Source organism: Sitodiplosis mosellana, unplaced genomic scaffold (assembly GCF_009176505.1).
Source record: "Sitodiplosis mosellana isolate CC-2019 unplaced genomic scaffold, AAFC_SMos_1.0 Smas_scaffold_6191, whole genome shotgun sequence".
Taxonomy (NCBI): domain Eukaryota; kingdom Metazoa; phylum Arthropoda; class Insecta; order Diptera; family Cecidomyiidae; genus Sitodiplosis; species Sitodiplosis mosellana.
The window spans coordinates 2,673,158-2,694,063 of record NW_022601432.1 but is presented as its reverse complement, the minus strand read 5'-3'; the positions used below and the strand labels follow the sequence as shown (position 1 = coordinate 2,694,063).

The 20,906-nt window shown below is 35.2% G+C and overlaps 2 protein-coding genes across 2 annotated transcripts in view; one reads left to right on the top strand and one right to left on the bottom strand.

Moving 5' to 3' along the window:
* Positions 1 to 324: 324 nt before the first annotated feature.
* On the bottom strand, positions 325 to 4,378 carry LOC129576447 (facilitated trehalose transporter Tret1-like). Its single transcript, XM_055461569.1, has 8 exons — positions 3,511 to 4,378; positions 3,175 to 3,407; positions 2,972 to 3,067; positions 2,862 to 2,896; positions 1,908 to 2,100; positions 1,378 to 1,749; positions 1,036 to 1,239; positions 325 to 941 (listed from the first exon to the last, which is right to left on the bottom strand). The coding sequence occupies exons 1-8, from the start codon at positions 3,548 to 3,550 to the stop codon at positions 720 to 722; spliced, it is 1,395 nt and encodes a 464-aa protein (XP_055317544.1). The 5' UTR covers positions 3,551 to 4,378; the 3' UTR covers positions 325 to 719.
* Positions 4,379 to 11,944: 7,566 nt separating this feature from the next.
* The window catches only part of LOC129576476 (uncharacterized), a 28,171-nt gene continuing 19,209 nt past the window's right edge, over positions 11,945 to 20,906 (top strand). Inside the window, exons 1-2 of the mRNA XM_055461665.1 lie at positions 11,945 to 12,053; positions 12,187 to 12,462. Coding sequence (XP_055317640.1) covers positions 12,403 to 12,462 — 60 coding nt within the window. The 5' untranslated portion in view covers positions 11,945 to 12,053; positions 12,187 to 12,402. The remainder of the gene's footprint in view (positions 12,054 to 12,186; positions 12,463 to 20,906) is intronic.

Below are 20,906 nucleotides of genomic sequence, written 5' to 3'. Positions count from 1 at the left end.
ACGCGACGCAAAGCACTCTTTTCAAGTACCATACAAAGTGTATGAATTTATGATGCGTTCACATGAACTAATTAGATTTGTAATTCAATCTAACAAGTTTCAAATGTTTGAAATTCCGCAAAACGATGTTTGCCAAGAGAAGAAAAAGTGACGTGGAATAAAACCAAACAATTTTAAACCCATAATCACTGATTAATTTGCATATAAAAACGAAGATTTTAGTATCTATTGGAAACCGATTCATCGATCGAGCTGCTCCTGTAACCATTTTTCAAATGAGAATAAAATACAAACAATTTAAAAAAAATAAACATTAAATTTATTGCTTTCCACTGTGATTGTCATCGAATGATTGAATACACTTGAGCTCCTAGTTAATATTATGTTACAACCTTTGAAAATCATTAGCTATCTACAATTATTCAGCCATATCGTACAAATGTTATCAAATGATTTGTTTTTGAAACTTTTAAACTAGGCAACAATGTGCAACAGCATCAGTCAAATAAATTTACCTTATGAAATATATTCATTCTACTATGATCATGCGAAAAATTTGTTAAATATATTATTTTTTTATTGTTTTGTGTTTGTGTCCCTGATATCCAGATGAGGGTCACACAAATGGACGATGTTTGTTCATTGCTTGAATCCAGTTCAAGCGATAGTTGTATTGCTGTCGTAGAAAATAAAAAAGAATCGTTGTTCCAACTGGTCATTTAATTTGCCTTCAAAATGATTAGAATCTCCTCTAAGCTTTTGCCCTTAGTCTCTGGCACAAAGATTAATAAGTAAACGACGGTGACGAAACAGCAAATTGAAAAGATGTAAATGCAAGCGTATAGTCCAATCATGGCCAAAAGTGATGGGAACACTTTGACCAAAACAAATGTAAGTGCCCATGAAATGCTGAAGATGAATGTTGAACCAACGCTTCGAATCTAGATTTTAATGAATGAGAATTAGTTGAGGGTAAGTGCTATCGAATATAGGTTCGGGTGTTTAAGTGTTCTAAATCTAATCAGTTTGACTCACTTTGTCTGGTAGGATTTCGGAAATCACGACGTATGGAATTGGGAGAGCACCGCATGATGCAATGAATATCATGGCGGAAAAGCTGACAACAGGTACCCATTGGTAGGCTTCGAGATTGATATCGGTTGAACTGCTCAAGTAAATATATGTAGCCAAAAGTGCGTGACTTATTCCAGTACCAGTGAATGAAATCAACATGAGGAACTAGCAAATGAGAATAATGGCATATTTCAGTTTTTTTTGCTTTTGAATACCGTTGCGCATTTAAATGAAATGCAAAAAAAAAATTTGCTTTAAATGCTTAAAAAAATCATTGTTATGCAATGGAAAAAAAGATGTTACCTTTCGGCCAAGTCGATCGATCAAAAGTGATGACACGTATGTTCCAATGAATTGAATGACCCCAACAATGATAGACGAAATTCCGGGTGACATCTTTGAACCGGATTTAGCAAAAATCATGCCAGCGTACGAGCACATCGTGAAACCGCCACAAAACTCATGAGCGACCATTATAATGCAGCCAATTGCGAATGGTTGATTGAAGAAATCACTCATGGTCAATGGTGTATTTGATGCACTATCCAAATGTTTTCGTTGCATTTCCGTGTATGAATATTTCAATTTCGATAGTTCATATTCAAATGATTTATTATCGGATACGGCGGCATTTGGCGATATGTTGCGATAGAAACGAAGTGATTTCTCGGCTTCCTAAATTTTATGAGAAAATAAATATTTTTCCAATTAATTTGTTGTTATTGTGTCTGACGAACACGAAATACCAGAAAAAAAGTGAAAGAAAAAGGAACATCGGTCAAAGCCGAACCAAACAAAGGAAGAAAAAAAAAGTGTGCAAAAGTTGAACGAACCTCCATGCGATTGGTTTTCATTAAATAATACGGAGTTTCGGGCATAAATGAGAATAATGCGATGTACAAAATGGGGAACATCAAAGCAATTCGCGGTGTCTCGGCATATTCAAGAAAATGACCGGCAACAAAACCAAGCAATACTCCGCCAGTCGATCCAAGCACCAATATTGTGCACAAAGTGCCGCGAATTCTGCAAGAAAAGAAAGAAGAAAACAACCAAATTAGACATAAAACAACCCGCTGTTAATTATTGGTTATAGAAAGAAAAACATGGTTTGTTGCTACTTTGACCACTTCAAAAAGCAGTTCAAAGTGCGACGATTTGCACAGATTCAATTGCTTGCGTCGATTCACTGTAATTTGTTCAACGAACCGGTATTTGTATCGGTTGTGTATGGCACGCTCAGCGAATTTGCAATTTCATTTTTCGGTTTTTGTGGTTTCATCGCCGATCACAGCCAGAGAGGAATTTAACCCTCTAATGCATACAACCGCCTCTAGACGAGCAACATTTGAATGCCTGTAGAACGTAAACCGTACATCGGATCACATTGCTTCAAAGAGAATTTTTATTTGTCAATGTTTTCTCTTTATTTTTGTCTTTGGCAATATTTGTCTATGTAGTCTAATTGTAAAGTTATAAACAAAAATGTGTGCAAAAACAAAAATTTGACAAAATAAATTATTCGAACTTCAAATTAGACACATTTTTGACACTTTTAAACAATGGATTTGATTGTTCTCTGATTTATGTCAATCGCATTTCCTGACTAAACCATGAGGAATCCAGGATTATGAATATTTTTTTTTTTAAATATCTATGGCCAAAAATCAACCAAGTACCAGTACTCCCAGCTCTGGGAAAAAATTAATGCATTAGAGGGTTAAAAACAGGAGAGAAAAAAAAACGCGCACAGACAGACACTCAAGCGATTTTTCATGTGAACATACCTGTCTTCAGATATTTCAGCCACCATCATTGGAATCTATGGAATGAATATACTTTAATACTTTGTCGGTTTTTGCAGTAATTTTATAGGTTTTCACAAACTGATAATTACCACAACAAATACGGCACCGCCTACGAAACCCACCAAAAAGCGCGATGCATACAAGTAATACACATTTTGGGCATAGACAATCAATAAATAGCTGATCTATATATATATATATATATATGAGAGGGAGAGAAGGAAAACCAAAAATTTATAGTACAAATCGAGTCGCATTGAGCAGATTAATTTTCAGTTCGAATTTTGCTTACAATTTGCGGCACCGCCATTGCGAGCAATGAATTTTTGCGACCGATTCGATCGGCAATCCAACCCACGGCTACAGTCCCAATCAAACCGCCGATACCAAGTATGGAACCAATCCATGCAATTTCATCCATATCGACTCTTCCCGATGGTAATGGACAATCGTCGGAATCGTATAACAGAAATGCGCTTGCATACCATCCAACCGATAAACCATAGCCGATTGTGCATAAATTCACTTTAAATTTTGAAACGGAAGAAAGGGGAAAAAATGAATATATTTTAATACTTTGTCGGTTTTTCCATTAATTTTATAGGTTATTTCACAAATTGATAATTACCACAGATACAGGCTAAATATTGATAGAGTGCACTGCCCATTTTGTTTGGTGAATTTAGATTTTTTTTTCAGTTTAAAATCAAATCAACTTTATGCAAACACTTGTGCGTGTTCGATTGTAGTATTTTTCCGTTAAATTGAACAACGGCTCGTTTGAAGAAGCACATAAAATACTTGAAATGTAGCGAAAAAAAAGAGCACACTTGAACGTCGCTACAAAAGGAATTGTTCTAAGGTAAACTAAGTAAATTTGTTCAGTTTTGTACAACTTATTCTCGATTAGCTTCCGAATCGATTTGCGACGTTAAATCGGTTCGGTTTTTATTTGTCTATTCTGGTTTTGCTTGTTAAGTTTTTTATTTCTCTCTCCAGTTGTTCTTCTGTTAGTCACTTATTGTATTTTTGTCACAACCAATGTGTGCTTTCCGAAGATGTTCAAACGCAGAAAACACGAAAAAAAATTAGAAGAATTCCCTGTATGTGAACAAGTGGAAACACAATTGTTTTTTTTTTGGATCACGCTTAATTAACTTCTAGTTTGATACTAACGCGTTTCAATTATGAGCTTAATTTGGCATTTTTTTGCTTCTTTATATATCGTTTAGGGCGAGATAGAAAGAGCATGAACTAGAGAGATCATCGAATTGTAACAAAGACAATGATGAGTTATTGTGCGATATGAGCGAGTGAGCGCGCGCACACGCAAATCTAATCGAAAAGTACATGTGTAATGTTGTTGTTCGCGTTTGTACTCTCGCTCGTATCGTGCTTGTCATTGTTGTTGGTATTTTCTACCTCCTTGGTTGCTTCGGGAGTTTATCTGCTGCTGTATCGTTTTTTTTTCTTCAGTAGTTGTAGGAGTAATACATACATTTTTCTATCATGCGTTCGCGCAGTGGCTGTGCTTTTGCATACATGTCGCACACAGCTTTAGAAAAAATATACAATTTGATACATGGATCCATCAACTGTATAACCAATTGTTGTACACCATAACATATACATCGACAAAGTATGGATAATTTGCGTAAAACGGAAAGAAGATGACAAACTAGCGTCACAAAATAATCAACAGCCTCAGCGGTTTGCCACTTAAATGATGAGCACACACACACACGTTTTGAGAAGATAACCACTAATAATGCTTAGCCGATGACGATTTCCATACACAGCCATAAAAGAGTAAAGCAATAATAATCAACAGCCTCAACCAATATTCAGTTGCATCACACATGTATCGTTTGTGTGCATCCAAACATGGGGGGAGACAATTTATCTTTCTGTCTTTGCTTGAAGTCGCTGAGAAAAACATGTCAAAATAAGACACACCAAGTGGGATCCGAGACCACGCGGGCAGCGACAAACAACCCAATGACATAATTTGAAGGCACGCGCACGAACGAGCGCTCGTTGTGCACAAACCATATAATTTATACTTTGCTACAATGAAAATTTATATTGTTTATCTTTGTCATTGTTGAGTTGAGAACAAATAACCACAATGAACGAAAGTGTAGCAGCTGAATGAAAGGAAGAAAAAACATTAAGTCGAGAAGAATTGGAAGCGGCCGCGAGAGTGAAGTGTGTTGGCACGAGTGTGCAATGGATGTGCCAAAATAAATGTTCGATAGCATTCTATGACAAGCATGAACGTGCGCGCGCGCGCGCTCACGTCCGTCTGCATTTCATTGAAAAGAGACGAGCGCAAATCTAGCGCAAATTGAGTGGAAAAAGTGGCAATCATGGTGGCTAATTAGTTGCAATTTGCTACGTAGTTTCCATATTGCCATGAAAGTCGGTCATTAATATATATGTCGGATTTCTTTTTATTTTCGATTTTTTTTGCCCTATTTTATCCTTTTGAGATTTCACTTTTATTCGGACCGGTTGGTTTCCGGCTTAATATGAATATTGCAATAGACGAAGGGGAAAAAAATGGAAGAAAATGCTTGTTGCTAGTTAGTGGACGTCTCAGTTGTAGTAGCGAATTCTTTTTTTGACGCTGATTATGTTCAAGCATCATTTTATGATGTATGAGGCATGCCCGGCAACAACGTTAAGAGCCTCATAGAGATGTTGTTGTTGCTGTTGCTATTGTTGTTGTTTGTGTGTGGCCAAGAGTGTGCTGGAGCAAGAGCAATAACCAACCGAATAAAGAAAGCCCACAAACATAAGCAAATAAAACAGTACAATATTTGCGCTTGCCAAGAGTTTTTCTTTTCGCTTTGCACATTTGATTTCCTTTCACTTTATGGTTATACAGCCATAATATGCACATTTGTTTTAATTCATTTTCATTGCAGCCCGTCATTCTACTCTCTGTATCTATCTCGTGCTTTTTTTCTCCTTTTGCCCCGATTCTACACATTTTGTTTGGCTTTTTTTCATTTTTACTTGGTGGCACCACGTTGGTGCACTTTTCCGTTCAAAATTTTGTCCGTTTTTACCACTACACAGTAAATATCATTTTTTCCGAAATGAAATTATTAAACTTCCACTGGCAATATTAATTAAGAGAGATTCGTTTATTTTTTTTTTTCAGTAGAAAAGAACTGATTTCTGGTATATGTTAGTGATGAACGAACATCACGTGTTATGCTTCGTCTGTTTGACACACAACCTATAGAAATCCCATAATGTGTTACTTTTTTTCCAGGTTTCTCTCGCTAACCGCATCCACTCACAATGTAACAAAATGACCACAGCGAAAAATTTACGAAGCAAAGAAAAAATGTCTCAATTCACTGTTGGCATCATCAAATTAAAATCATTTGAGAAACGTACAAACACACAATTTTAATTTAACATTCACAAGAACTTTCTATTATAGTGCTGGTTGAAGCTTGGCTTTAGCTAGAATTTGACTGATACTTTTTCATTCTGACTATCCAACTACAACTCATTGCAATTAGCGCATTTGCAGAGGAAAACACGAGCGAGAGAGAGAGAGAGAGAGTGAGAGAGAGAAATGAACAGCAAATCAAAAAAAAATGGTGAACATGCAGTATTTTCATTTTAGTTACTGTACATTTTGTTTACAAACATAACGTGTCGCTTTTTTCTGTTGGCTCCACTTTTTTCCCTGCAAATATTCTCCCTTGCTATAAATCCAAGAAGCAGTTGTTTGTTGTTTTTGTTTTCGTTCTTGCTGTCGCTGGCCATTGTGGTGTTCATTTTGTGTTCATTTCGATGTGCACTTTGTTCTCTCTCTCTCTCGCCATTTTTTCGTTTAATTATACAACATGCGGAATATTTGCCGTTGAAAATGCAAATATTTTGATGGGTTTTGGTAAACAAAAGTTGTGAATGAGTGTGTTTTACAATAATTTCAATCGACACTTCTTTGGATTGGTTCTCATTTGTTTACAAACGCTGGCGCGAGCAATGTTCTAATATTTTTAGCAGCCAAGGCAAACACCAGTTCATCATTTGGCTTTGAATGTGAATTAGTTTTTGCATGGAAATTATTGTTGGAATTGTTATTGATATGTATTGGTGTGGGTTCATGCGTTCGTTCGTACTTTGTAAAAAGATCGCACGTATTCCGCCGGAATCGTTTCCGTATGAATAATCGGCGTGATCTATTTGTTCTCTCTCCGTCGAATTGGTTTTGGAATAGTTGTTTAAGCTAACAAAATTTTATGACTGAGTGAACAATAAGACAATAGAGTCGTCGACGACGACAACATTGTTAAGCTGCTTTGCTCCAGATAAAACAACCATAAAAATCATCGTCACATGGCTCGCTTCGTAAATCGCACCGAGAAATGACAGAAAAAATAAAATACAGACAATTTCGAAGACTAAATAAAGAAAAAAAAAACTATCCGAAAAAATACATTGTTGATAAGACACAAATCGGGCTAGAAAAAATAGTTGTTCTTTTTCGAGCATCTTGTTGGTCTCTTATGGCGTTCAGTTTTCCAACCCAGTTTCGGTATGATGTTATTTGCGTCAATTTATGGTCTGCTAATTTGGCGGCTTTGACGTCACTACAGGTGAATCTCGTTCGCTATAATTTTCACCTGTATCATTCGTCGCTTGTAAATAACATCGGAACAGCAACTCTCCTTTGGTCCCATCAACCGGTGTATTCCTCTCCATCGCAGTATCTCTCACTCTCGCTCTCGCTCTCACTCTTATATTCCTATTGCGCATTCCGTGCCTTTTCTTTTTAATCTGACTAATATATCATCTATTTGACAGGCTTTTTTTACGCCTCGTGTCTCATGCTTACCCTACGCGCAATAGAATTACCTGACGCTCGCCTTAATACTCATATATTTCAATTTTCTATTTGCGCCATTTCAAATGAGAGATTTTTTTTTTTATCATCTTCTCTGAAACAAACATTTCGATTTGCAAGTTTGTTGTCTGAATGTTTTCAAAGAAGGGGAAAAAAGTACCGCAACCAGTCTAATTTTAGTATCTATTTTTGGTACGTTCCATTGTTTTTTTTTTCTTTCGCCTTCTGTTGCTTACGAAAAAGAGCTTTTGTTTTTGTTGTTGCGTGTGTTTGCGTTTATTCCTTTTTTGTTTATTGTTGTTTTATGATGATGCACACGCGCGTCGATTGACGCCCTTCTTTGGCTTTGTGACAAACATATACCGTACTCTACTCTCTTTTTTACACTCATCATCATGTCGACGGCGTCGACTGACCGACCAAACAAACTACGACCAATTGAGTCCAGCAAAGACATTCAGCTAAATTAGTCAATAAAAAATGGATACCAAATGAAATTCGAACTCGAAAGTCGTTGGTTTGTGTACATATTTTCATTTTACAAACATGCAAAATGATCGCAATCCGGCAAAGCTATCGTTCATTTCAAATGGACGTCATTGGGCAACATCGTTTATTTGCACATTTTGCTTGCTCAGTCCGCATTAAGGTCTATGTACGTTACGTTGCGTCCAAAATCTGTGCACATGATTTTTGCGCTTCGTTTCATGTGATGAGCAACAGCAAACGAACTACGGAATGCTTGATATGACAGACGTACTTTCGCCCATTGGCTAGAAAGAGACAGTTGCGTAAGATATATAAGGTCAATTTCCTGTATACACGCTGGGACGCTTGTTTGTTTGCATTCTTGTTTGTTTGCATTGTTTTTTTTTTTGCTGTCGTTGCTTCTTCATTCGTGCATTGAAACTAAGTTACCTTCTTATTGTTTGAACTAATTTCTTTTCTTTTCGTTGACTTGCAGCAAGCACACTCTAAACATTTTACATAAACAAACAATAATTAAATTGGTTAGTCAAAACATTTTTGGAGCAAAAGACGAGAGGGAAGAGAATGAAGCATACGATCAAACCAGAAATGTGTAGGGAAAAATGTGCGTCGTAAATAATTGATGGACGATGATTGCTCCGTCGGCACCAATTTACTTTCCATTTGATTTCGTTCCTGTATTTGTTTTCTTTTTCTCTTGTCAACAACAATCATTGCGCAAAACTTGGAACATTCTTTGGCCATTATTTCGGTGTTTTGTGCCATTGGACCTTTTTTCCCCATTATTTCATCAATTTGTTTTTTGTTCGTTTGTTGTTGTTTATTAATTTTTTTTTTATGCACAACAAAATTGGCAAAAAATGCTTCAATCCACTCGATTGATGACACGCATAATGCGGATGTATCAATCAAATTCTGATTATTTATATTAATGAAATTCCAAAATGGACAATAATAAACAAATATGAAGCGCCATTTTTCGCATAATTCCTGAGCTCTTTAATCTACATTCGATCATATAGTACATTCATCACGTAGCGCCAATGTGCTATTACTACGTTTGCATTTGACATATACAGAATGTTACCATGTGACAGTGATGAGATGAGTTTTCTACTGTTACAGTCTATTATCTGTGTGTGACTTTCATGACTTCTGCAGCTGGCAAACGACCCCACATCAACAGTCTGTATTTGATTTTGAATTTCAGCATTTTACGTAATCTCCCGTAATATCCACCCTGAGACTAACGATCGGCTTACTGTTCCGTTTATCAATAATATCAACACATGCATTACGCCATTCAACATTCTATATTGTCATTTGCCATTTGCCATTTGCGATCTACGTAACACCGGTAGCACTGTTTACATTAGAAGCCATCATTTTATTCTTTTTTTAGTGTACTAGTAAACAACATTGATAACACCAACGACGCGAACCACGTTGATTTACGGCCAAAACTTGTGCGATGCAATAAAGTTTACTCGTGCTCATGACAAAGTAAACAAGCAACTGAAATTTTAAATGTTATCTAATTTTTTCCAAACGAAGTCACATGAATATTCATACATTCTTAATTTTGTGACTGATAAAGCAAAAAAAAAAAAAAACAACAACAGACAAATCGATGTTTATCGAGTGAAACATCAGTTTTACTAGATTTTCATTCAAATTATTTCAATTGGAATGAGTTCTTTAAATACTTCTTAACATTCATTCCAGACTTTGGCAGCCGGTTGTGATGAAATGTATGAAATTTTTCCAATTTCGGCGTTTTTGTAGACAGTAAAAACCATTTGGCTTGAAATTGTGGAAGTTAATTAAATGAAATAATTTAAATCAATGGCGCTCGTCCAAGCGTATACACACATACAGTCGCAAACAGTTTTCCATCCCTCAACATCGTCAGACCACTACCATCGATCGAAACATCAAGCGAACATTGAGTGTGTTGTCTTCATACACTTCTTTGGTTTTTCTCTCGGGTACGTGCAAATGTTGATTGTAAGCCGTTTTGGTTAAAGCACTTTTTGTACACTTGACGATGGCGTTAATGCCGCTTTATCGCATCGTTCTTCTTTTCACCGTTCTGTGTGAGGCTGTGTTGAGAGTTTTCATCAAAATTGGCAACAGCAAAACGCAAAACACTTTTTTTTTTATAATAATTACAATTTTGCAAATTTGCTGATGATGACACAAAGACGTGGCTCGTGCGCGCATACCACAACACATAGAACGCAACGGAAAAATACAAACCATTTTGATTGTTGTGGCATTTCATCGAAAATAACGACCATGAAAACACATTTTGCTTTGCCACCCAAGTACCATTCAAAATATCACACACATGACAACAATGCCGTCTAATTTTTGATGGAATTGCTGTGAGTCATTCCTCACATTTAGGTCTCGCTCTCTCTCCCTCTCTCTCTCTCATTCTCTCTTTTTCCCTGTCGCTCATACATACACTCGGTTTGCTTCAGCCTCAGTCACATTCAGAACGCATTCACTTTCACTTGGAGTGTTGAAATACTGCAAAGCGACGTTTGTGGAATGTATTTAAATGTCCAGTCCATTAGAATCAATATCACATTTCGGGCCAAATGAACGTTCAACTGTTGACGACAAACGCCTAATAGTATGCAATTCAAGTGAATTTCAATGGGGCAATCGCGTTAAATGCGACAAACACACACACACAGAGAATGAAAGGCGAATAAAAAAAAAACAACAACAGCAACAACATCATTTGTGAAATACATTTGCTTTGCTGTGGCCAAATTGCCCATTTAATTCAGTTCGGCATTTGATTTCAATTTAATTTTCTCTCGGTTTCTCTGCATGAATTCATCGAAATTCTCTGTAGACAACCTCATAGGGTTTGTGTGCAATAATGCAAATCGCTTTGGCATTCTTGCTTTAGAAACTTAATGGCATGTTTTTCATACACACACACACACACACACACACACACACAAACAAACAAATAAACAAACACACATGTTAAATGTTAAATACCCATGAAATGGTCCGCAAAACCTTTTAAAATTCACCCATTTGAAACTAGCATCATTACGTTCATATTCATCATTAATTTCGTTTTGGTTGCAATCGATTGATCCAAACACCACAATACATTCGAAGTTTTATTCATCTTTTTGGCACCAATTCATCATTCGAACGGCTTCGAGAGTAATTTAATATTGACATATAAGTGTATATACAAATATTGTTGTGAAAGGTGCGAAAAATCAATTGGCTCATTCATCTGGACCGGCTTAATTGGCTGTGATCCATTCAATTCCTGGAGGCATCAACTAATGACCAAAGTTCGTCTCATGTAGCTATCACTAGAATCTGCAATACCGATATTTAGCATTGAAATTAAATACACTGAAGTATTGTATTAACATTTTATTGAAAGCATTTTTCGCCGAAAAAAAGCGTCCATTCCACAAGTGGTCCACACCATGGCGATATTGATGATATGCCCACCCAACACAGATAATGAAACCAAAGCCAACCTGATGATTCCATTGAAGAACATCATACTCGAAATGAATCAAAATTCAAACCACACATCGATATTCGTAGAAAATAATCTTAATCATTGCAAGAAACGAATTAGTTAATGAAAGCTGCTTGCGAATTTTTGTTATCAATATGTGTTATCAAATCAATTAATATGAGACTTGTCGATGAATTATATCATTTCTCGGAATCATTTTGAAATTGCGTATAAATTAAATGGCTTCATACCGTGAACCCAATCAATATACAAATATGGTTTCGAGTTTGACATTCAGGTCTCTTTCTCTCAAATTAATGCTCCAAATTACGATGACTAAATTAATCGGTTTTTCATTAATCTTATTCATTATAATGAAATTTCAAACTAAAACAGTGTTTTCTTCAGTTTTTTTTTTCTTCTATTTCCAGCACTGACACGATTCTGTAGTCACCAGGAGCTATTTGCCATACTTGAAATGGTACCTTGCCGAGAATATGAATTAAAACTTTGGATGACAGTAAATTGTTTTATCGATGAATAGTTCCCGTTGCGATCGATTTTGTTCGTTTTTCTAAGTGTCATATGCGATGTCGCATATTGTTATTGAGCTAAATGGGGGCCAAATCAACTCATAAATATGAAATATGAATGTGTTTAACGGAAGAAAAAATGTAAAAAAACGGATCATGATACAGATGGAAAATGTAAGTGTTTTTATAGTTATGAATGTAATGAACAAACTTATCGATAGGAAAACGTTAAATGTAAACGGAAATTGGAAATGGCATCCATCACATTTTCATTACACTTCATTATTTTATGTTGTTTTTCATAAAAGTGATTTTCCCCTTGTATTTGGCCGCCAGTTTTTGCAAACGCAAAACAATCATTCGCTGCGATGTGATGAACGTGCAAGTTCATAAAATTGGATTACACTGAATTTAATCACCTCATAGCACTAACTTATTGATATGTCAAGCGCATGCATATATTGTTTGTGAGTCAGTAACAAAAGAATTTGATTGATGAAAAAGGCAACAAAAGAAACCCATGAAAAGAAACTACGATAAGTTGTTCGACGCCATTCTTATATTGTTTGATCGATAAAATCTCACATCGGCAAATTCATATCAGACATGCATTCTCATTCGATTCGTTGCTTGTGTCAGTCTTGGCAGAAATGAATGAAAATCAAATTGTTGGCCAAGTCACAAACTCAAATGAGCAATAAAATTTGGCCGAAGTAGCAACAAGTTTTATGGATTGTGGTTACATTTAATTGATGATAACTGAAAAATTGTTTAGTTGTTAAAATATGATTTGAAAAACAAAGCGCAGTCATTAAATCGACCGCACTGCATCTCGAAACCACGATAAAAAAAACAACAAGCAGCAGCGAGAGCAATGAAAATAAAGCAAATGAGAGGGAGAGAGAATATAACGAAGAGAGCGAAAGAGAAATAAAGAGAGCGAAAGAAGAGAGAGATAGAAATGAAGAGCACTTGGAAAAACCAGCAAAACAAGTCGAGTGTGTGGTAGAGCAACAATACAGAGTAAGAGGGAGAGGAAGAGCAAAAAAACGTAGAAACATCGTCGATTAAGTGGTTTTTTGTGTATGCAGAGAAATTGCTAGAGAAATATAATGACATCATATAAAATACTTATCTCAAAATCAATGACGACGCTCCGTATCTCTCGTTTCCATAGCATTTTGCCATCAAAGCGCAGCGAGAGCATGTTTTTAATGATAATTCAGAAATGTGCCCGCTTTGCACATTCCAGTTCTCATACCAAGCAAATTGAAATGAAGTGATATTTTGACAAATGATGGTTCATTCCATGGAATGGATGTTATTCTTGTAATTGTACAGCGACTCGTGTTGTGTGTACAACAGCACAAGCTGCCATCTAATATTGTGCATATTGATTCAAAAGCCTCCCGTATTAAATGCGATTATGCACTTGAACTGCAATGGCATACCGTTTATCGAGCGGTGGATATAACACAAACGCCATTGTGGCTGTTGCGGTCAATGCTTACAAGTTGGGTTTGGCGCACGCGAGGCCCAGTATTGAGCACACAATGTATAATGTGTGTGTGATTTTATGTATTTAGTATCGCTTGTTGTGTTTGCTTATTCCGGCCCATCAATTTCATTGTGATAAGTGTATGAATGCGTTGCAACGCTAATCCGCTATTTGCAACTGCATGACGAAATACACAACAATGTTATGTTTGAATGCGTGGTTTTTTTCTTTGGATTTTCGCAAATTTTATGACTTTGAAATGTGTGTTTTGGATGGTTTTCGCTACTGTGGAAATATGTACTGATTGTAACTTATATTATACGTGCGTTTGCACTCGTTGCCACCACGAAAACTGTGCAGATATTGAGTATTGACGGTGGATGGGGTTGGTACGAGGGTTTTTCGTTTCAAAAGCAACACGCTGCCCAAAAATTTCACGATTATTCCGCTTCCCCGCTATTATTGCGATGGCACTTGTATTTTCATTGTGTTGTTTGCTTAATTATTTATTTCACTTTCAGTCATTGGTCTGTCGCGCTCACTCCTCTTGCGTTCGACCGACCGCCCGCCTGCCAACTTATTCGCTCGCCGCTTTCAATCGCTTCCAATTGTATGTCAGTGATTCGTAATTTATTTTCGACCCGACTCGATGCGATAATATTGTGGTATTCTTTTATTGCAAACATTAGTCTCAGCATTGGCACACAACATAGTCCGAATTGTTGTGTATCCCCATATACACAAAAACCACTGCAAAGAGATCATAATTCCGAACAGTTTTTGATTGAATAACAAATTTTCATATATTTCATTAAATGTGGCGCAAACACGCAATAATCACTGCGATAAATTTGTTTTCGTTCGATGTTTTGGTGTTCGGAGTTCGGTGTCTGTAACCATGCAACGCACGATCATATTAAATGCAAGAATGAGCGAAAAACATCGAGCGTGAAAATATCATACACAATAATAATCGTACAGTTGTGGTAATGAATGTGCGTTAATTTGACGTCAAACAATTTCGAATAATTCATATATATATATATATATATATTATTCGTGTGTTCAGCACTTATCCCTTATACGGTATTGAAAGATTTATCATATATCCATTCCCAATCAATGAAACCATCGCTCTATCTCTCGATATCATTTCGGTAACTTGTTCAAAAATAATGCTGATGATGATAATTTTCTCACCAACACCACAACTATATACACGATTTATTGAATTGAAGCGATTTCGTGTTAATCGTCTTGATATATACACACACACACACACGCATATTGAATGGAAGCATTTCAGAACACTTGTCGAACACAAACCAAAATAATCGGATGATATTATTCCGTAATTGACATTTTCTCTACGCATTGTTTGAAATATTCAGTTTGATTGTGAATATTGTGATATATCGCTGAATGTTTAACAATCAATTGTCAGTTTTGATTTCGTATATTTTGCTTGCTTCAGCTTATACCGTTATCATTATTTCCAATCGTAATACGTAGAACATTGATCTTATACATAAAATACACTCATTATTCTTTATCGTCATAATTATGGTATAACACCATTTTCCACATTCATAATGATTGATCAACAATTTTTTTTTCGTGGGAATCTGTTATTGCATTTAAATTGAATTGTTCGCAACTTGTCCAAATAATTGTCATGTCGATGGTCTGAATTTCATCGAAACTGGTCACTTGCGGAATATTGATAGAACATTTAGCACATTTCAATGGAAATGGATGGAAATTTGTGGTCATTTTGCCAATATGCCATGGTGAGAGATATTTTAAATTGACGCAGTTTATTTCCTTCATTAATTTATTCATTTTCGAATGTAAATAATATTGAATTGGTATATAATTAAATTGCAAAATCGACATGATAGCCCCAGTAGATTCTTCACATTCAACTCAAACCATATGAAAAACCGCATTTTTAATCAAACAATAATTAGCAATTTCCTGATTTGAATTTCATGCAAAGTGATGTAATGTAAATTACAGTTCATTTAATCCTCTTGACCGCCACGTTTTCACGCAAATCCATTTTGTTCACCATGCATAGTCGGAGCATACTTGATTTTTTTCTCTCGAATGAAAAAAAAAATGTGTGCGTTCCGAGCTCAGAGTGTCTGGCGTATTCGGCAGACTGAAGAAGATACAAGACGTTGATAATTTGCGGCATTCACCTGTAAGCTAAACAAGCATTTACCCATGCGACGTAAGCACAATTGCGAATGCAACTCGTCTCGTTCATCCAGCCACAAAGATGGCGTAGCCACAGTTACAAAAGCCGAACGAACAAGACAGCAAAAAAAAAAAACAAACAACACTGTTCATCTCGAAATCTATACGCATTGCCAAGAAGACACATTACGCACCGATTGCAATTGTGCGACGCACAGAATTTTAATTTTTCAATTCCGTTTTATCTTTTGTACGTCCATTTTTTTTCTTCTTTTCTCTCGGTCTCTTTCTTCTTTCCCTTTTTCGAAAAATTTCATTTTTTATGCGCTTATGCCATCGAATGAGATTGGCCTGGCCATTGACACTCTCTCAATCGCTAGTAAACAAGTGTAACTCGTCTTCTTCTTTCATTTCGCAAGTTCTTCATCTTGTGGTATATGGCTGAACATCCAGAGATTTACACATTATACATACGTATATGTGTATATGAAAAAAAATTGCAAAAAAACATCGTTCGATATTTGCTGAGCCAAAAAAAGATGATTCAAATGAATGAGAGCGCATACTGTATTTTGTGTGGCTTTTCGTCGCATGTTATTCATTTTTGCCGTGCTATGCAATTTATGCTTGACATTGATAAGATGATAGAGTAGAGGCACATGGTTTTTAAGCATTTCTATTGAAAATTATATAAATTCGAGTGAGAGAGAGAGAGAGAGAGAGAGCGAAAGGAAAAAACACGTTGAGCTATATATTTGTTAACGATATGAATGTAACGAAGTTACATTCGAGGTCTACAGAACATCAAAAAATATCGACGACAAACGCAATGGAAATAAATCATGAATAGAAGATAGAGGCGAAAGTTGCACACACATAAATTTTTACGCCCACGGCTAGTGTTGATACCAGTGAATTGAGTCAAAACAGCCAGTCGGCCGTAAGCCATCATTTAAATCAGAAACCATATTTAAGCTGCATGAAAATGGAAATAGAATATTTGGCGATGTTCAACAGCCATTGGCAACAATTGAAACGAAAATAACTTATTTTTCTATACACACACAACATGTAATAAGCCCCATTCGTCGAAGAATGAAGAATACGATGTATATGATGATGAAAAATACGTACGTGGAATTCATATGCGCCGCGAAAAATATACGAGCAAAACATAGAATTTCTATTGATTTTTTTTTTCATCTCTGCAGCTCATTTAAAATTGGTATGCATAACAGCATATATATAACATATGAAGCCGAGTTGAGTATGGGTGTAAACTTATATTAACTTCTGGTGGTAGAAATAAAAATGAGTGAGAGAAGAAAAAATCGCAGCTCATGTCTGCCTCAGTGAAAATAAGATTGATGCGCGTTAAATGCAAATCAATTTGATGCGTACCATGAATGCTACATACAACATATAATTGATTGAATGAGCACATATATGCATAACCGTCGTTTAGTTTTGGGCATCTTCTCTCTCTTTCTCTCTCTTTCTTCATCTTTTCCCGCTCTTTTCCTCCTTCTCTACACAGTTCCCTAACAACAAGTGCTGAAATGTTAAAAGCTCTGTGTCAGCGCGACAAACAAATAAAATGTCGAACACGTGTTGCAACATGTGCATTACAACATTTTGAATGTTATTTTGATTGACGATTAAATGTGAATAAACAACAATTTGAAGAAAAAAAAGTGGGTTCACTTTTGGCCAACGTGACGTGACGCTGGCGGTTTGATTTCAAAATGCGAGAATAATTGCAACCATCTTGCTGTTGCCCATGATTAAGAGATCATCAGAAATGGAGAGGGGTGTGTCTGGTTGATATGCTAAAAGCGTGCCTCTCGATAATTGAAGCGGCTTAATAGAAACCATTTTTTCTCCGCTTCTTTTGTTGTCATGAATACCGTTTTAAAAATCGAAAGTCGAATTTCATTTTGTTATTATCCTGTTCTGTTATTATTTGTGGTATCGTTTGGATTGTTCCGAAATTTTTTTTCTTGTTATAACAAGGTATACCGATTCAATTCAATTCAATTTATTTCACTGCCAAGTACTGGCTGTCTTAGGTGAATACAATATAGGATACAATATTTTTATTTTAGTTAATTAATTAGTTAGTTAATTAATTTAGGTAGGTAGTGTTAGAAACGTTTAAGGCAAATAATTGCTTTTCTTTTTGGCAATGTTAGATTTTAGGTAGTTTAGCCTCATGTTGTAGCAGGTATTGTCAGTTAAACATAAAAAGATAAATAAATACATGTATAAATATATAAAATAACATAATTATATAACATTACTCTAAACGACGAATTGTATAAGATATTCCAAATATTCTAAACAAAACAAAATAGTCTTTCAAAAATTTCTCAATACTATTATAACTGCCCTGAATTGCTCTACAATGACATTTTAATTTGATCCAAATTTTTGTCCAAATTCCGAATGTTGCATCAGGAAGTTGAAGTAGCTTTTGTTTGAATTGATAGTGAGGTAACGAAGGATCGATGAATAATGCTGCACAATTAAATACACGACAAGCATTGTTAAATGGTGAAGAAGTTGAGTGCTCTGTGCGGCACAGTTCAAGGCGGATAAATTCTGGATTTCGTATTGTACGCGTTCCCCCATTTAGTTGCAATTTGGAGCGCAAAGTGGGTGCGTTATATTTCCCAATGATAGAAAACTGTTTTTATTGAACGTTCTGTCTTATGATGATGATGACATGACGAGAAAAAACGAAAACTAAACTGAACGCACAAATGGAAATCAGTCGGAAATATACAACAAAGATAAATTTCCTTTTGCTGTGTTGTCAATGGTTTCGGCTTATAGCTTTGCAAAGCAAAGGAATGAAATTCAAACGGTTTAACATTATTAGCTCAGCACGGAACCGCAACAGTGTAAAAATAGGAAAAATACCATGTTCAAGTGGTTCTAAATTTGCAAATAGTTTCAATATTGACAAATGAATACGATTACTGCATTGAATACCATCAAACAGTTACCTTCGGTATACTTTTTTTTTTCATTTCACTCGACATAAACTAAAGTAGTTTTATTTGTTGCATACAAATGGTTTTCACAAAATATCGAAACATTTCTTCTTCATTGCTTTGCATAATGGAATTGTGCCGGTATTCTACGACTTTCCGACAAAATCGTTCGGAATTATTTTTTTCGTACATAAGACCATATTGGAGTGAAAGAGAGAGATTCCACTATTTTTCAGCATTCCACCGGAATTATTCCGATAATTCAAGGAAGAGTGAAATGTGTGTGAAATAATTCCGGTGGAATGCTGAAAAATAGTGGAATCTCTCTCTTTCACTCCAATATGGTCTTATGTACGAAAAAAATAATTCCGATCGATTTTGTCGGAAAGTCGTAGAATACCGGCACTGGTGCATTTAATTGGAAATCCAATTCGAAATCGATCCAATTATAATTGGGAAGTTTACATTGTGAACCAATAAATGATAACATATTTGCAAAAAAAAAGTCACATTTTTTGTGCTCGTTCCATTGTGAAACCGTGCACTTTATAGTTTGAATCAGCATTTTCATTAAAAATTACATCTGTATCATTTAACATGAAATTAGATGGAATACGCGAGCGCGTTGAATGAGAATGCATTAAAATAATCACATCATTTGGTTGAACAATCAACAGATGAATGAATAATATAAATGTTTATCTACTAATCACGTTGTATTTGAATCAACAATGGAATGCTTTGTATACTGATACATGTATTTGGTTAGATCTCGGTTGACCGAAGCGCCCTCTAAAGAACTTTGTGACACTTTGTGAAATTAATTTTGACACAACAGGCAATAAAAATAACAATATCCAACGAATATTGGTCAGAATTATTGCAAAATATGTTATTTTTATGCCCGTTTTGTCAAAGTTAATCTCCTATTTTGGCAATTTTATTGCCACTTGTGTCAAAATTAATTTCTCAACGTGACAATTTTATTGAAAGAAATGTTAATTTTATTGCAAGTTTTGTTAAATTTATTTTTAATTTTTGTCAAATTTATGGAACTTATTTTGTCAATTTTATTACCCGTTGTGTCACTTTTATTCCACGCTTTGTTAATTTTATTTCAAGATTTGTATTTAAGCCTAAAGAACCTATGGTGAGTTCGTGATGTCCATATGTTATACTTCAGTATGACATTTGACAGAACAGAGAGTTTACTTGATTGTATTGTCATTAGCCTTAGATTATCTAGGTGGTGTTTGCGCTCAATATCAGTTGTCAAATTCAAAACGAATAGGAGAGTTAATGTGAATTTTTTGACCGCTATTTTACTAGCCAAAATGAAATAGATATTAATTTGGTTTATCTCTGTAAATATAAATTGGAACATTTTCCCGTTAAATATTTAGCAAATTATTTTATGTAAGAGAAAAAAATAACGGTTGTATTCGATCAGAGTTGGTTAAATCACTATGCCGATATGGGCTTGTGCAATTATATTGATTGTTAATGTATTATATATTTTCATATTTGTTTGGACGAAATCGAAATTTTTGTTCGGACAAAATCAATGCGAATGGCGAGTGAATCGTTTTCGAGTGTATGTAGGTGGGTGCGTGTATAAGTATATACAGCTGTCACTTTATTAATATATTAATAATTTATTAACATATTTTTTTATTAACATATTAATAATTTATTAATATTTTAATAAAATGAATTTTTTATTAACGTTAATAAAATATAGTGCATTTTATTAACATATTAATAATTATTAGTATGGTAAATTTTCGGTTATTAATATGGTGTAGATTTTATTAAAATGTTGATAAAATGTGGTTATTAATATGTTGTCGATTTTATTAGAATTCTAATAAAATTGACAACATATTGGATTTCATCCGATTTTATCAACGGACGACATCATG

What these genes read in the sequence shown, in the direction of transcription:
- LOC129576447 (XM_055461569.1), bottom strand. Translation starts at nt 3,550, where the DNA reads ATGGGCAGTGCACTCTATCAATATTTAGCCTGTATCTGTG. An exon ending in CAATGGCGGTGCCGCAAATT is followed by an intron (nt 3,068 to 3,174) that starts GTAAGCAAAATT and finishes ATATATATATAG; the next exon opens with ATCAGCTATTTATTGATTGT. An exon ending in TGAAAACCAATCGCATGGAG is followed by an intron (nt 1,750 to 1,907) that starts GTTCGTTCAACT and finishes CATAAAATTTAG; the next exon opens with GAAGCCGAGAAATCACTTCG.